This window comes from Mytilus galloprovincialis, chromosome 14, assembly GCF_965363235.1.
Source record: "Mytilus galloprovincialis chromosome 14, xbMytGall1.hap1.1, whole genome shotgun sequence".
Taxonomy (NCBI): Eukaryota; Metazoa; Mollusca; class Bivalvia; order Mytilida; family Mytilidae; genus Mytilus; species Mytilus galloprovincialis.
The window spans coordinates 6,616,066-6,635,240 of NC_134851.1; the positions used below are offsets into that span (position 1 = coordinate 6,616,066).

The 19,175-nt window shown below is 35.3% G+C and overlaps 1 protein-coding gene across 1 annotated transcript; it reads right to left on the minus strand.

Annotated features, from left to right (window-relative positions):
- Positions 1 to 1,061: 1,061 nt before the first annotated feature.
- Positions 1,062 to 15,043, minus strand: LOC143058036 (neuronal acetylcholine receptor subunit alpha-6-like). Its single transcript, XM_076231499.1, has 6 exons — positions 14,882 to 15,043; positions 11,924 to 12,072; positions 11,374 to 11,418; positions 10,667 to 10,779; positions 8,121 to 8,653; positions 1,062 to 1,871 (listed from the first exon to the last, which is right to left on the minus strand). The coding sequence occupies exons 1-6, from the start codon at positions 14,991 to 14,993 to the stop codon at positions 1,468 to 1,470; spliced, it is 1,356 nt and encodes a 451-aa protein (XP_076087614.1). The 5' UTR covers positions 14,994 to 15,043; the 3' UTR covers positions 1,062 to 1,467.
- Positions 15,044 to 19,175: the final 4,132 nt, after the last annotated feature.

Below are 19,175 nucleotides of genomic sequence, written 5' to 3' on the forward strand. Positions count from 1 at the left end.
CTCGGCCAATTCCGTACCTTTATCGATATCGGATTCACCCGAACATTGCCGATTGGGAACGATTTCTCCATTCTTTTTGCACCAATCAGAATGAACTACACATATTGTCTGCACATCTGCAAATATTTCCACATTTTTCTCATCTATTATTGTATAAAAAAAACCTGCATCTTTGGTCAGCCTCTTGATGAGTTGTAATATGGGTCTATTATATTTTCCAATGTGATATAGTATTTACCAATTTTTGCAGGCCATACATGTACATGTGATGTATGGTAATATATAGTGGCAAAAAGGCAACAGTACTTTACCACTATTCTAAGTTCATAAATCGATTGAGAAAAAACAAAACAAATCCGGGTTGCAAACTAAAACTGAGGGAAACGCATCAAATATAAGAGGAGAACAACGACACAACAGAAACATAACATTGAAATGTAACCACAGAAACGAACTATAATGTAACTATGGCCATTTTCCTGACTTGGTTCGGGACACTTTTAGAAAAAAAATGGTGGGCTAACATCTACGTTATTTCGTATCTGGACCAGTATGCATACAACCTCTAAAGTTAAGAAATCCAATCATAGTACTAATTCATCGTATTAGAACGTTTATAAAAGCTAGTCCGTCCGTTCGGAACAAGTTTTCATTTTTAAAAGTAGTTTTATACATACAGGCCAGGTATATGGTTGTCTGATTGGAAATCATATCCACATCTCTCTATTTTATTTAGTTGTAGATAGGAAGAAACTATTTCAACTAATTCTTGTCAAGATTTATAATTTCTGACAAAACAACTGACATAATGTACGAATTTCTGCTTTTTTAAAGAATTCTCACAGACTTCTGCTTAAGAATGCTCGTCCTCTTGTTTTAGAATTTAAGAATCTTCTGATCTATGTAGTGTCATAGAGAATCTTACCCTCTAACCCCTTCTATTCTTTTCATAATTTTATAACATATAGTTTAAAAAGTCACTTTTGAAACTTTTATAAACTCCTTGTTTTTAAGGCTGCATATGTTAAATGTATGAAAAATCTAGAGAACAACATTTCCTGCCAAATGTTCAATGGTTTTATTTCCTTCATTTATAAGCTATTGATTTGTAATAGTGTTTTAAGGTGGTACCTAACACTACAGGGATATAACTCTGTAAAATTAGCAAAACGTTTTAATCACGTTGTATTGTTAAGGTAATATTAAGCTTCTCAATGATCAAAATTAGTGTTTCTCAAACTGCTATATAATCAACAATAACTTTTCTGTCAAAATGGTTGGTTAAAATGTTTTGAAGTTTTATATTTCTGTCAAAGGGTCAAAGTGAATACTTTTCTCAACATTTAATGAAAAATTAATTTAAGTCACAGTGTTAGGTACCACCTTAAAAAGTTTATTATTTTGAAACAAAGTAACGAAAAGCCTTAATTGTTTGTTATAACGAAGAGAAATCTGGATTCATTCTGATCAACTGTCATCTTGTCCATATATAATATATCCAGCAAGCAAAGTGACCATCATAATTGTTGTGATGACAATTACAAAAATCATATAGACGATGAAAAAGAATTCATCCCAAATTCTGCTTATTTCGCTCCATGTCAGCTCCGGGTTATCATCTGATTTTATTTTGCACGCCGCATTCTCCATTAGATCGACGGTGCTTACAGTTTTCGATTTCAGGAAATTTACCTTTGTTGATTTTTTATCATTTCGTCTCCAGCAGTTTATGAACTTTTGAAAACCGGAAGTTGTAGACAAAAGCCATTTTGGTACAGGGTCTTGTGAAGACTCGTGGTGACATTTAAGTATAAACAGAGTAATTGGAATAGAGAGAATTCCTGCTATCAGCACCAGTAAATTGTAAAGACCTGAAAATAAACACTAACATCTTTAAGTTCATGTTGTAATAAATGATACTTTCTTGACAGATTCTGCACACCTAAACTGATGTACGCTAGAGCAATATTGTCTGAGGTTTGCAACTATAGTTGTGTAAAAAGCCATTGTCCTATTTTACAAGGCAACAGAGAACAACCACTACAACACAATACAGTTGATAACCGAGAGGGACCATCTCAAAGATTTATTTACTTGGTAACGTCACGGGTTTATCGAGAGAATTGATCGTAAAAGAATATCTAACGGTGGTCAAGCATTTCGTTTAATAGAGGTTTCTCAACATCTTACTAACGAATGGAACGGACGAAACTCTACGAACGTATCGTTATGGAGCAGTAATTTTGTTATAATAAAATCCATAATAAATGTCTACCGATACTGCAGTGTGTTTAAAAGACAACAGTTAACAACTTAATATCCTTTTTTGCAACCTTGCATTTTATTGTTGTCATTAAACATCCGTGTTCCAATTTATTTTCTGTTTTTGACTGTTTCGTTTTCTTACGTTGAGTTCCGTTTGTTGACATGTCGTATATATGCGTTCGATTTATCTCCCTTATCCATTCAAACAGCTTTTTTTAAAAAATTGATTAAAAAATTCAACACATCTAGTTTGCAATTGGTTGATTGATTGTTTGGTGTTTAACGTACAGTGGCAAATATTCCATTCATTTCATTGCGAAATTAGCGTTTTGTAAAGGATTGATAAGTGATCAAGATAACACAACTTTAATATATTTCATATATCCACACGTCCCTGCTATGGGTCCAATTGGTTTGAGTTACTATGAGTTTCATTATTTCGTATCGGAGGGTATCTTGAATAGATATGTCGCAACATAGCTTTTTTATTTCTAATATTTATTGGGAATCAGTTAAAGAAATTCAAAGGTGCACTCGATCTATCGTTAGAAATAGAGTTTTGTGTGTTCTTGTTGAAAGTATGAGTGCTACAGCCCTAACACAACTGGTAGTCACATAGTTATCAAAATATATATTTTTATATATTACACCCCTAACTAAAAAGAAAAATGAGAAATATGAAAAATAGAGGAAATATACACAGTATGCCATAGAAGCTTAACGGAAACAATAAACAAGAAAAAAAATATGTATATACTCATAATTATACTATAGAGGAAACATACACACATAGAATAAGAAAGGCCATGATAACAACAAAAAGCACAATATATAAGTTTAAATATTTTCCTTTATTTTTCTTTTTAAGTCTACCAATTTATAACAATATATCAATAAGAAGAGATCATTTGGATTTTAGTGGTTGGGGCAAAGAAGTTATCCAGGAACTTATTGGGATGTTTTCTTTTCAAATTTAAATCGAAAGGCGTTCACTCCTAGATTTATTTTACCTCGTGTCCACGAACGAATTTTTACCGTTAATCAGCATCTAGCTAAGATAAAAAAAAAATCCTAGCCCTTTCGATCCATATACTTGAATCTATATTTACCTTTTTCATATACTAAATAGTGATGTTGTCATCATGTTTATTAAAATTTCTTGTACGATTACTGTCCTTTGATTAAATATTCTTCACTTAAATTTATAGATCAATAAGACTTTCAACTGTGTTGATTGAACAGTACATTGTATATTATGATATTATTACGTAAGTATTTCTGTATTGGCCTTGTTATTGGTCCGAGGCTTGCTGTATTGGCCTGAGGCGAAGCCGAAGGCCAATACAGCTGGCCGAGGACCAATAACAAGGCCAATACAGAAATACACGTAATAATATCTTTATTAATTAACTACAGTGTTACAATATTTTTTTAATTTCATTTCAAAAGAGATAAATATTTTTACCTTGAAGTGGAACTATCCAAATCTCAGTTTGTTTCTTTTTATTAGATGCAATACATAATGATCTGGTGCTGTTTCCAGGTGTCTTCAGCATTTTCTCATCTGATGAATTTTTCTACCCTTTTCAGTTACTATAAAGTGTTACAACTTAAATTTAGACGCAACACATAAATAGTAATTGGAAAGGTACTGCCATTGCATGTGTAATGCAGAAACTAATTTAAAATCGATGTGTACAATCGTGAAATTATGAGGTCGTCAAGAAATGAACTTTGGGATAATCTACTCGTTCCCCAAACCTGAAATAGTTTTATCGTCACGTCACGTCTGCTTTCAAAATACCTTTTAAATGAATGTGACCGTCTTTCGCCTGAAATGTATGCCATACTGACATTTTCAGCATGTTTAAGATAACTAAATGACAACTGCGTCTTCAAAACAACTGTTTACTTTCAATTTGTGTTTATCGTGACTTTCGATGTAAAACCTAGAGACGTTCCGAAATCCTGCACTTGTGTCAACTCGGCCAATATAGAATAACTCGGCCAATACAGAAAAAATCTGTATTGGCCTAGTTATTCTGTATTGGCCCAGTCTACACATTATATTGCATAGGCAGTTTTCATCATATTAAGTCCAATAACAGTGCAGTTAATTAATAATATTATATAATATCAAATAGATAGAATATGTATTTGTTTCAAAATGGTTTTAAAACATCAAGTATGCATATTTTACATGTAAAAGACATTTCAAAGGGAAGAAGAGCACAGCCGATAATCCAAAATTATAAGATAAATTACTGCTCCCTCCTTTCTCGTTACGGCAAGTTACGTTAAGTTAGGGCGATTTTCGTTCGTTCGTAAGATGTTGAGAAACCTCTAATATCGTGAAAGATCTGGTACCGGATCGTGAATGTAATCAAATGTTAATTCTATCTCAAAATTTGCGGAAAAACGCTGAATTTTCAAAACGTTGAACAAATCCGAAAAACAAATATGCCTGTCAAAATTATTCAACTTTCTCCACAATACTGTGCAATAAGATAAAGAAAATATACAGCACTTTATGAGAAAATACAAAAGGCGCAATACATGTCTATGGGATTCATTACAAAACAAACTTTTTGTACCATTAATGGTCAAATTCCAATATATCATTTTATACTTTAAATCTTTTGGTGTGTCCGATAGTATGTAGTAAACCGTTCATCTGTAAAAATATGAAAACCTAAATTTTTGTTGATTTTTCTTCAAACTTGATAGTGAAAGATCAGGCAAGGCATTATTTTAATCGTGAAAGACAATGCGTAACCAGACTTAAACAATAACAAAACAATTGATTTTGATATACTTACAACTGATGGAAGAATGTCAATATTTTAATCACTATTTTAAGAAAGAACATTTAAGCTTTCATTTTTTTTGGTCTAAATTAAACCCTTTACCTCGAAAGTTAAAACGTGTCTAGATAAGTTGATTTCCCAAATAGAAGGATCCCTTCGGGCGTAATTTGTCGAAAAAAGGTATATATGTATCTTTAAATTCCTCCGCCTTTGAAATACATGCATGTGCAAGCATTTTTTTGGTAAGGGTTGTTACTTTCAGTTAAGTTGAGTTTCGGTTGTGCATACATAATATGATACTGTTGTTATTTCGTGGCTGCTCCGACACAAACTAAAAAGGTACAAAGATAACGTAATTTATAATTTTAAAATTCATTGTTTGTTCAGTATTTTCATAATAGCTTTACTTCATTGTACCAAACTTAGTGGGGAACCTTTCTTTCAACGTATAATTCAATTGGAATGTCCAGTTTGGACTGTTACTAAACTGATTAAGCTCTATTCTCAATCGTTACAACTTTTACTGAATCTGCACTGATATCATCAACAAAAGAAACACGAGTTAGTCATGCAAATCTAGTTCTTGGAAAGATTAGAACTTGTTCTAAATCTTTACTAAGGGAGCTACCATTTGATTTTTATGGGGGGGCTAGGATGAAAAATTTTGTCCTGCATTTTTTTTTAGCTGTATTCTCTGTCCTGCCTTTTTATTTTTCACTCTGTTCGGTCCTGCCTTTTTTTTTTTAGTTTATCCTGACTTTTTTTTACCTAAATTGTCGTCCTGACTTTTTTTTTTGCAAGCGTCTCATCCTGCCTTTTTTTTTACCTCAAAACTCCTGTCCTGCCTATTTTTTTCAAATTTCATCCTAGCCCCCCCATAAAAACATAAAAATCAAATGGTAGCTCCCTAAGACACCGGTCTCCCTAACAACAGGACAGGTTAGCTACTGTTAGTAAATGTATTCACACTGAAATATAGTTCCCTATGGTTCTCATGTATGTGCACATAATACACATATAAACTGAAAAAAATGGGTATATTATTGGAGCAGTTAATTCAAGACTGTGTGTCATTAAGGTGTGTGGATGTGCAGGCTTTTTTAAAAAAACATTTTGATTAGGTAATTGGGTATTGATACAATACTAGTATGATTGACAACTGTCATTATCACTAAACAATTAGAGACAAGGTAGACCTTTAATTACAATGCCCAACCTCCTAAACTGTCAATCAAATTGACCACATTACATATCAACCTCAGTCTTACATAATTATACAGGGGCCATTACACAGAACCCTGTAATATACATCTAGATCTTAATATACAAATATTTGACCTCATAATTGAATACACAAATGTATATATTAGATGTGTGATATATATAAGGATGATAAATTTATTGATTGCCTATTACTTTTGATCTATATGAATATAAATATGAATATATAAAAGGTATTCAAGTACGGCCTATAATTTACTTGATAACTTTCCAATAATAATCTGTAATTAATCAACTATTTAGATTAGTATACTTTTTTATCAGGTATTGGCTTGAAACAGTTTTAAAATTTTAAAACTTTTAATTATAACAAACCATTGTTTATTAGTTTACTCCCCATCAATCATTATGTCTATTTTAGTCATTTGAATTTTTATTAGTAGTTAATATATATTTTTGCAATCAAGAAAAATCCATATTTCAATAAAATAAGTTTTTTTTAATTTGTTTACGTTGAAAAAGTACATTTTCAATGCCCTGTGCTGAAAAATACTTTAAAAAATTTATCAAAAGGCACTCTACAACTTTTAATCTGCAATATCATAGAACCTCTTTTTCAACTTACAAAATGCCCCAAAACGACATTTTTAAATTATTTTTGTTGACACTTTAAAGTTCTTCTAGATTTTATGTCTTACAAGGATAGTTGATAACATTTACTAGAAGAATTTTTGATTTGCAATTTTTGGGTTTTTTTAAACATGTTCAGAACAGGCAACATTATTTGGATAAGATATAAACTACAGTTTAAATAAAATTGTGCAGATTAAGAGACTCATATTATTTAATTTGAGCTCATTTTATCCTCATACTGGAAAAGCATGTTTCCTTCTAAAGACCTACTGTTAATGCAATTTTCAGCAATAGTGCTTACTTAAAGTTCATTTTCCCCCACCATATCATAATATGAAATTATTCCAACTACTCTTCTAATCTTTCCATGAGTGATATCCATCACTTTGATTTCTATACCAGTAACAAATATAACTTTATCATTTAATTAAAGAATGATTTGAACGTCTTCGTAGCATCAGATCTTTCACGATCCATTTCACGATCTTCAAAAAGTGGTACATGATCTTTCAAGGTCCGGATTATCAATTTTATTTAAATATTTCTGTTTTACAGAGTTTTTGATTATGCTGACACTAAATATATTTTTGAGAACCATTTGATTCATTCAAATGAAATCATCTTTTTTGGAGAAAAGTAGTTTAGTCAGTCGAATTATGAAAAAAATCATGATTGTTTACATTTTTAATGTAATGATTTGAAGTCATGTCGAGGAGCAACCTGTCTATGTATTTTTTTTTAAAAACGAAGTACTTTTAAACCTGGATTTTCTCACATATTGATCATAATGTGGAATCATTTTGACAGACAGTTTTATTTTGTTGTAAATATATCCGCTTGATTAATTAAGATTGAATTCATGATCAGGTACCCGGCAGAGCTTTCACGATCCAATCGCAATACTAGACCACCGTTAGGTATTCTTTCACGATAATTTCTCTCGATAAACCGAATTATACCCGTAAATGTGTATTTCAACAAAATAGAGAACGATAATATGGAATGTGTAAAAGTGACAACAACCTGACCAAGGAGCAGAAAAAGCCCAAGGCCAGCAACAAGAAAGTTCCACACTCGGAGGCAGTTTTATACAAATTCAAAAAGAAACTTCTATCTAATTAAGAGCTTTTTTTAAAACATAGATAAAAAAGAAATACCATACCGTCTTATGAGAGCTAAAGTCAATCAACTTACTGAGAACAGATACATGTACCGACGTTGTCGGCATATTATCCGCAACTAAAGTGAGGTAAACGGCGTACGCCAACATCACAGTCAGACAATATCCAATCTTTTCCCCGGAATCAACTGCTACCTTGAAAACAAAACTAGTCAGAATGGCTATCCCAATCACTGGTAAAATAATGTTCATAACCATAAAACCAGGTCGACGAACAAATTTGAATTCCAGCTTAGCCATATCGAAAGGAATTCGATCTCTATACTCAGCGTAGACGGAAGTTTCGTAGCCTGCGTACACCCATTCCCCGTTCTCACTGAAGAAATTCATTATAACTGGGTTGGTGTTAAATACTATAGTGACTTCGCTATTCGAATAAGACCAACTAGATAGTATAATTGAACATTTCTGTGCATCAAACGGGTAATACGTAATGTCACTATCACAATGTGTTGTTATCAACTTCATCTGCACCCAATTAACCTGGCCTGCCATCACAATTCTCATCATATTCACATCATCGTCTATAATACTAAGGTCTCCAACTCTGTAAAGAGATATAAAACAAAGAGTTAAGAAGGTATATAACACTGCAGGGAGATAACTCTAAAGAAATATAGATCAAAAGTTAACTCGACCACTTTTTACAGATATTTTGCTGAAAAAATATCACCAATTGATTACTATTATCGCTATTTTGTGCATTTTTCCTATGATCTTTTATTTTGTGATAGTTTTTTATATCATGCTACTCGCTTGATATGGAAAAGTATCGCTAGAAACTAAAGAGGCACGTGGCGTTGCTAATAAAATTGAAATGTAATTGACACCGTCGACATAGGTAAAATAGAGATAAACAGATTATCATTGGTCATTTGAACTCGATTGCTTTTCTCGCCTTTGCCATACCGGCTCAAACAAGAAAATCAATCTCGTTGGGATCATCAACGATAATCTATAGAGGTCTCCAACTCTAAAGAGATATCAGATCAAAAGTTAACTCAACCACTTTTTACAGATACTTAAGTTTGCTTAGAAAACATCACCAATCTTATAAATTATAAAAAGAAGATGTGGTATGAATGTCAATGGGACAACTCTACAAGAGACCAAAATGACACAATTTAACAACTATAGGTCAACCGTACGGCCTTTAACAAGGAGCAACGCTTTTACCGCATAGGCAGCTATAAAAAAAAAAAAAGAAATGACAATGTAAAACTATCAAACGAGAAAACTAACGGCATAATTTATGTACAACAAGAATGTGTCCCAAGTACACAGATGTCCCAACCGCACTATCATTTTCTATGATCAATTAACCGTGAAAATGTGATAAAACTTTAATTTGGCATTAAAATTAGAAAGATCATACCATAGGTAACATGTGTACTAAGTTCCAAGTTAGTTAAACTTCAACTTCATAAAAAAAAAACTACTTCGACCAAAAACCTGAAGCGGGACAGAGGGACGAACGAACGAACAGAGAGACGAACGAACGAACGAACGAACGAACGAACGGCCGGACGCACAGACCAGAAAACATAATGCCCATAAATAGGGCATAAAAAAAACCAAAACAAGACCCTTTTGTTGAAAACATCACAATATAAACATAAAACAATGTGGCCCTAAGTGGCTAAGTGGCCAGTATATAATTTGGTCGTCTTTTGTCTTTTGTTATCAATATAGCCAGTCAACACTTAGGTTAAGAGTTCAGAAACACCAAGCATGGATCCACAATATTCCAATCTTAATTGACTAGGATTGGCCAACTCCCTATCTAATACAAAAGTTTTGTTTAAATTATTATCTGCTGTCCTTATCCAATATATCCTCATTTTCCAATGTGATCTAAATTTGCAGATCTTCATCCTAAATGTACTCTTACAGTACCTACCTATTGTATTAATTGTTAATGAATCATGTAAAACTCCTATTTCAATTTCCTCGGGCAAAGTAGCCCTTTCATGGATTTTGATAATTCTATGTTTAACTTTCCTTTTGGCTCTCGATAGTTTTGGTTCATATATTTACTGGACTTTTAATTATTCAGTTTTCAACGTTCCGTAGGTAAATGCTTCACTTAAATCAGCATTTTACAAATTGCCCTGTTTTTTTTAGAGCACCTCCGTCGTGCAGAAGGGGGTGACCCTCTCTTTACACGCCCATTCTTACTAGACGTAGCTGTGTACTTGCTCCAAGTTGATTGTGTACGATGACTTCAACTCGCGCAAATAATAAAGATGGAACTATCCCCTGATACAAAAATATCCCGTTTCCCTTTAGTCATTATTTAAAAACAGAGGTGGATTAAGGGGAACCGACCCTTAAAGGAGCTACATATATATATGTATTAAAAACGATCTTTAGAATTTTAAAATTTTAATTACTTGGGGAAAATTCTATAATGACAAACATTTTAAATATTTAAATTTTGATATTTTATAACTTTGATCAGAATTTGAAACTTTTTAAAAAACACTGAATTGATAATTGTTACACGGACCCGCCATGTAAAATTTAAAGTACTCAGTGAAGATGTACTTTATTTACTCACGAGTTCGCTATAAATAATGTTGGTCTCCATGTGTAGTCAGACGTACTAAAGATATAATCTATTGAACTGTAGGTTGGATCAGTATCCCATGCTAATCTTGTATCATTCCAATGCTGTAATAAAAAAATTCAATGTGAAAGGATTATATCTGTCATCACAATGAACACAATCATAGTTTAAAAATCAAAAAAAAATTAATTTGAGTAAAGAAACACCATTTTTAGTATGAAATGTGTGCGACGTCACTTGTATGTTTGTATTTTGCTTCTCAAGGTATCACGGTATGTATAGTTTCCACAAATACACACAAGAGCAACTAGCATGTTACACCTTACAGACTATTTCTTGGAATTGTAATGTACAAGGTGTTTAAATAGATAACTTACCAAGAATTTAAACAACTTGTAAAGTATTTAAAACAACATACCAAGTGTTATCAAGTATTTCAAACAGCTTATTTACCATTTAAGACAATTTACCTAGCATTTAAGACAATTTACCTAGCATTTAAAACAACTTATCAATCATTTAAAACAACATACCACGTATTCAATGTAAAGCACCAAGTTTTTAAAACAAAGTATGAAGTATTTAAGACAATTTTCCAAATATTTATATATTATATATTCCAAGTATTTATTAGATATCGGAAGATGTGGTATGAGTACCAATGAGACAACTCTCCATCCAAATTTATGACAACTTACCAATTGAAAATATCCAGTCATCGACATTGCTTGATCTTTAATGCTCTGAAAAGTAATAAAAATCAGTGAGTTATTCAACAGTTTTCTTGAGCAGGAGGTGCATCTCTTTCCGGTGCACGTGAGCTGATCCTCGGTTTATTGTGTTGTTCGTTTTGCTAGGAATATAACATTTTTTTAACCATTCGTTTGATGTTTTTATTTTTTTTGATTTTGCCATTTGATAAAAGATTTTCTGTTTTGGATTTTCCGTTGATATTTTTTGTTATTTTACTTTTTAAACTGTATTCTCAACGTTTACAAAAACACATCGTTGGAAAGGACATAAACAAATGTATACTGACATCAAGGACAACCTTCAGACCCTAAGGAATAGTTGTATCTTTTTTGTAAATATAGAAAATAAACGCTTACCAGAGAATTGAGAGCTGCCGGGGTGATGGTCATTTCTTATACTTACCAGAGAGTTGAGAGCTGTCGGGGTGAAGGTCAATCCTAATACGTACCAGAGAATCAAGAGCTGTCGGGGGTGAAGGTCAATCCGAACACTTACCAGAGAGTTTAGAGCTGTCGGGGTGAAGGTCAACCCTACTTCTACTGATGTGTCTGGTCGACTTAACACTTGGTAACTGTTGGTTGTATATAATAATGTCCTTAAGTTATTTTCTAGAGTATACGAGTAAGCATAGGTTGTTGGAACATCTGAAACATACAACAGTATAGTAAGAGTAATAGTTTAATTTGAATGAGCAATTAGTTTACCTATATGGTAAGAAAAAACCTATACGAAAAGAGAAGACAAGAACTATTTTAAACGTAGAATGATATAGTCAGAGAAGTTAAGTTTATTTAAATCATCAATAAGATTACCCGCATCGTGTCTTAATTTCCTGACTCGGTAAACAACCTCAGATCATGCACTTCTAGTTTTTGGTGGAGTTCGTGTTTCTAAGTCTTTAGATTTCTATGTTGTGTTATGTACACTACTAATTTCATTTGTTTGTTTGTCTTTTTCTATTTTAGCCATGGCGTTGTCAGTTTATTTTCGTTCTATGAGTTTGAATGTCGCTATGGTATCTTTCGCCCTCCTTTTGGTACAACAATTTTCCGGAAAATATCCAATAAGTGTACTAAGTTCTTTTATATTTCGAGGTTCAGGGTACTCATGTGCTGCCTAAACGCAGTCTGCAGATGGCAATATTTTATCTTTCGAAATCAGATGACTTAAAAAAAAAACCGCATTATTGTGGCACAAAAGAATACCCTAGTTTCGGTCCAAGCTTCAACCCTGCATCACTAAAACGACTAAGTATTTCATCTAAATCAGAAATGTTCTAGTAGTATTTGTATTTTTATCCATCTGATGAGTTAAGCCTTTTTCAACTGATTTTTATAGTTCGTTCTTATGTTGAACTGGTACACTACTGTCCCAGGTAAGGGGGAGGGTTGGGATCCCGCTTACGTGTTTAACCCCACCACATTCTCTATGTTTGTGCCTGGCCCAAGTCAGGAGCCTATAATTCAGTGGTTGTCATTTGTTTATGTGTTGCTTTTTTGTTTTTCGTTCATTTTTAGTACATAAATTAGGCCGCTGATGTTCTCGTTTGAATTGTTTTATATTGCCATTTCTAGGCCTTTAATAGCTGACTATGCGGTGTGGGCTTTGTTCATTGTTGAAGTCGTCCGGTGACCCATAACTGTAAATTTCTGTGTCATTTTTGGTCTCGTTGGCAATCATACTGTATCTTCTTTTTTAAATGATCAAAAGATTGAGGAACATATTAAACATCATCTTAATCACATAAACAAAATATGAATTTAAGTCCATGTAACACAATCACAATGTCAATTAATTCATTTATAAAGACAGAACAGAAAGCAAAATATAAAATTAAAAATGTCATAACATCAGCTGTCAATAGTAGTTGAGGTCTTCCACCAGGACGAAATCGTTTCTAAAATTCAATTTTACTGCTCAAAATATATTTGTGTGTGACTACCTTAGGTAGCAATACACAGTTAATTTAATTCCGCATTTTGACCATGGTGATTTTTTTTAAATATAAAAGTTTTGGTACAAAAGAATGGATTTTTTGATAGTGAAAGAATAATATAGCCTTCCAAGTGGGTTTAAATGAAAAGTTTTATATGCCATGTTTCTGTTTGATCGTCTGTATTTCTACATCGTTACCGCCCATAGGTCCAGAATTTATTGTGCTTTTAAACAAAGATTTGACTCTCGATCTTTTCAATTCAATTTTATGGAAAAACGAGCAGAAATGGATTCAGGAAAGGTATCACTCTAATTGATTAAAAATTCATTTGGACCCAATTGTGTAGCCTTTGACTTTTGTGGCATTGTAAGAAAGGAAGGATAAACGGGTGGTTAAAAGTTATAAGTGTCAACTATTTTGTTTTCCTTACTGCTACCTTTATATGTGGCGGGAAAAAGAGGAGGAATGCTAATGAAATATAGATAATTGTACAATGTACAAATATCATCCCGGAGCACCACTATGATTCCGGTTCGATATCTACTGAACTACGTTTCAAACAATCATATTCAAATAAAGTATAACATTTGATCCAATTGGAAAATGTGCTGAATTAAGAAGGGAATTTCGATGGACCCCAGTTGAATTTATTTTTGGAATGCGATTGTTTTAGCACGGAATGTTGTATTTTGTTTTCTTGCCATTTTGTAAAATCAAACTCATATTAAACTATTGAGTTGAATAGCGACTCCAACTAAATTCTAAGACGGTTTTTACCAAATCCCTTTTCACATCGACCCTTAAGCTACAATTCAGTTTAGTCTTACACAGGTTGGATGTAAATATAACAGTCTATTAAAAAATAAAAACAAGATAACACGGTATGTGTTATAATAGCACGATGACACAATGTGTTGTTAAAATACGATTACACGATGTGTTGTAAAAACACGATTACACTATGTGTTTTAAAAGAAAGATGACACGGAATAGTTTAGTATATGTCAATCAGACCGCTACTCAACGAAAAAAAAAAGTTCACATACGAAGTTCAGCAAAACACAGACTATTCACTTTGTACGAAATTATGCATGAAAACCTCAAAACAGTAATTATAAACAAATCGTATACTTACAATTGAGTAAAAGTCGCTAAAGAAAAACGTTTGATCTGGTAATAACACATCCCCGGATTTATCTTTTTCGATATCTTTCGAGACATCCAATTAATGCATTGGTTATATATATGGGATTTCAGGTATTCCGTCGGTTATAAACTTTAATCTTTAGTATTAAAATAAACATAACGCTTTTATATACTTTACATTTTAAACAATAGTATTTTGATAATGTTAACAAAATTTAAAGATTTATATTATAAGAAGAAAGTTTTAATCATATCAGGAAGTATTCTCTGTATTTTTGATACTCGGAACGGGAGGCTATTTGAATACAGCATGAAACACGATTGTTAGTCAAACCCTTAACACAGTGATTATAAACAAACCCTATACTTACAATTGAGTAAAAATAAAGTCACCAAAGAAAAACGTTTGATTTGAAAATAACACGTCCCCGGATTCATCTTTTTCGATATCTTTTCGACACATTCATGTGCTGCATTGACCATATATTAATTATATGGTAGGAATTTCATGATTGCCGTCGGGTTAACTTTAATCTTTAATAATTTTTATTTACAATAAGCTTAGACTAATACTACGTGATATTAATAACAATAGTATTTTGATAAGGTAAACGATACTAAATATTGATATTATATAGAAAAGGTTTAAACGATTTCACTAAGTGTTCTCTCTATTGTTTTTAAACTTCAATCGAACTATCAATGCGGTTTGTTTTGAATCTTTATTTGTTTCGTGACTTGATTTGGCACCAAGTCAACATTGTGAATTGATTTGACCATGCCATGGACATGTGTTGTGCTTACATAATCTATCGAGCAACTTAGTGTGTCCTATATATTACCACGAACGATTTATTGTAGTCTAAATAGTACATCGGACGGTAAGGTGTGTACTACATGGTGTCCCAAACGGTCTATTGTGTCACAAATAGTGTCCCAAACCTATATTAAATCATGCATAGTGCCCCAAGCGGTCTAGTAAATCCCATATAATGAACCGAATGCTCTATTATTATAAAAATAAGAAGAATTTGATAATGAAATAACTTATATAGTGCACCGACGGATGAAATATGTCTTTCATAGTGCAGCGACTGATCCAATGTGTCTTTCATAGTGCACCGACTGATCCAATGTGTCTTGCATAGTGCACCGACCGATCCAATGTGTATAGTTCACCGACCAATCCAATGTGTCTTACATTGTGCCCGAACGGTCTGTTGTGACCTACATAGTGCACTGTACGGCCCATCTTGTTCTCCATAGTCAAACGAACAGTCTGTTGCGACATACAGAGTTTAATGTACGGTCCATCTTGTTCTCCATAGTCCAAGAACGGTCTGTTGTGACCTACATAGTGCACTGTACGGCCCATCTTGTTCTCCATAGTCAAACGAACGGTCTGTTGTGACATACAGACTGCACTGTACGGCCCATCTTGTTCTCCATAGTCCAACGAACGGTCTGTTGTGACCTACAGAGTGCACTGTACGGCCCATCTTGTTCTTCATAGTCCAACGAACGGTCTGTTGTGACATACAGACTGCACTGTACGGCCCATCTTGTTCTCCATAGTCCAACGAACGTTCTGTTGTGACCTACAGAGTGCACTGTATAGCCTATCTTGTTCTCCATCGTCCAACAAACGGTCTGTTGTGACCTACAGAGTGCACTGTACGGCCCATCTTGTTCTCCATAGACCAACGAACGGTCTGTTGTGACATACAGAGTGCACTGTACGGCCCATCTTGTTCTCCATACTCCAACGAACGTTCTGTTGTCACATACAGAATGCACTGTATGGTCCATCTTGTTCTCCATTGTCCAACGAACGGTCTGTTGTGACATACAGAGTGCACTGTACGGCCCATCTTGTTCTCCATAGTCCAACGAACGGTCTGTTGTGACATACAGAGTGCACTGTATGGTCCATCTTGTTCTCCATAGACCAACGAACGGTCTGTTGTGACATACAGAGTGCACTGTACGGCCCATCTTTTCTCCATAGTCCAACGAACGGTCTGTTGTGACATACAGAGTGCACTGTAGGGTCCATCTTGTTCTCCATTGTCCAACGAACGGTCTGTTGTGACATACAGAGTGCACTGTACGGTCCATCCTGTTCTCCATAGTCCAACGAACAGTCTGTTGTAACATACAGAGTGCACTGTAAGGTCCATCTTGTTCTCTATAGACCAACGAACGGTCTGTTGTGACATACAGAGAGCACTGTACGGCCCATCTTGTTCTCCATAGTCCAACGAACGGTCTGTTGTGACATAGAGTGCACTGTATGGTCCATCTTGTTTTCCATTGTCCAACGAACGGTCTGTTGTGACCTACAGAGTGCACTGTACGGCCCATCTTGTTCTCCATAGTCCAACGAACGGTCTGTTGTGACCTACAGAGTGCACTGTACGGCCCATCTTGTTCTCCATAGACCAACGAACGGTATGTTGTGACATACAGAGTGCACTGAATGGTCCATCTTGTTCTGCATTGTCCAACGAACGGTCTGTTGTGACCTATAGAGTGCACTGTACGGTCCATCTTGTTCTCCATAGTCGAACAAACGGGCTCTTGTGACATACAGAGTGCATTGTATGGTCCATCTTGTTCTCCATAGTCCAACGAACGGTCTGTTGTGACCTAAAGAGTGCACTGTACGGTCCATCTTGTTCTCTATAGTACAACAAACGGTCTGTTGTGACCTACAGAGTGCACTGTACAGTCCTTCTTGTTCTCCATAGTCCAACGAAGAGTCTCTTGTGACCTACAGAGTGCACTGTACGGTCCATGTTGTTCTCCATTGTCCAACGAACGGTCTGTTGTGACCTACAGAGTGCACTGTACGGTCCATCTTGTTCTCCATTGTCAAACGAACGGTCTGTTGTGACATACAGAGTGCACTAGTACTGTACGGTCAATCTTGATTTCCGTAGTACAACGAACGGTCTGTTGTGACCTGCAGAGTGCACTGTACAGTCCATCTTGTACTCTATAGTCCAACGAACGGTCTGTTGTGACCTGCAGAGTGCACTGTACGGTCCATCTTGTTCTCCATTGTCCAACGAATGGTCTGTTGTGACCTATAGAGTGCACTGTACGGTCCATCTTGTTCTCCATAGTACAACGAACGGTCTGTTGTGACCTACAAAGTGCACTGTACAGTCCATCTTGTTTTCCATAGTCCAACGAACGGTCTCTTGTGACCTACAGAGTGCACTGTACTGTCCATCTTGTTCTCCATTGTCCAACGAACGGTCTGTTGTGACCTATAGAGTGCACTGTACGGTCCATTTTGTTCTCCATAGTACAACGAACGGTCTGTTGTGACCTACAGACTGCACTGTACAGTCAATCTTGTTCTCCATAGTCCAACAAACGGTCTGTTTTGACCTACAGAGTGCATTGTACGGTCCATCTTGTTCTCCATTGTCCAGCGAACGCTCTGTTGTGACCTATAGAGTGCACTGTACGGTCCATCTTGTTCTCCATAGTACAACGAACGGTCTGTTGTGACCTACAGAGTGCACTGTACAGTCCATCTTGTTCTCCATAGTCCAACGAACGATCTCTTGTGACCTACAGAGCGCACTGTAAAGTCCATCTTGTTCTCCATAGACCAACGAACGGTCTGTTGTGACATACAGAGTGCACTGTACGGCCCATCTTTTTCTTCATAGTCCCACGAACGGTCTGTTGCGACCTACAGAGTGCACTGTACAACCCATCTTGTTCTCCATAGACCAACGAACGGTCTGTTGTGACATACAGAGTGCACTGTACGGCCCATTTTGTTCTCCATAGACCAACGAACGGTCTGTTGTGACATACAGAGTGCACTGTATGGTCCATCTTGTTCTCCATTGTCCAACGAACGGTCTGTTGTGACATACAGAGTGCACTGTACGGCCCATCTTGTTCTCCATAGTCCAACGAACGGTCTGTTGTGACCTACAGAGTGCACTGTATGGTCCATCTTGTTCTCCAAAGACCAACTAACGGTCTGTTGTGACATACAGAGTGCACTGTACGGCCCATCTTGTTCTCCATACTCCAACGAACGTTCTGTTGTCACATACAGAATGCACTGTATGGTCCATCTTGTTCTCCATTGTCCAACGAACGGTCTGTTGTGACCTACAGAGTGCACTGTACGGCCCATCTTGTTCTCCATAGTCCAACGAACGGTCTGTTGTGACCTACAGAGTGCACTAGTGCACTCTGTAGGTCACAACAGACCGTTCGTTGGTCTATGGAGAACAAGATGGACTTTACAGTGCGCTCTGTAGGTCACAAGAGATCGTTCGTTGGACTATGGAGAACAAGATGGACTGTACAGTGCACTCTGTAGGTCACAACAGACCGTTCGTTGTACTATATGGTCCATCTTGTTCTCCATAGACCAACGAACGGTCTGTTGTGACATACAGAGTGCACTGTACGGCCCATCTTTTCTCCATAGTCCAACGAACGGTCTGTTGTGACATACAGAGTGCACTGTAGGGTCCATCTTGTTCTCCATTGTCCAACGAACGGTCTGTTGTGACATACAGAGTGCACTGTACGGTCCATCCTGTTCTCCATAGTCCAACGAACAGTCTGTTGTAACATACAGAGTGCACTGTAAGGTCCATCTTGTTCTCTATAGACCAACGAACG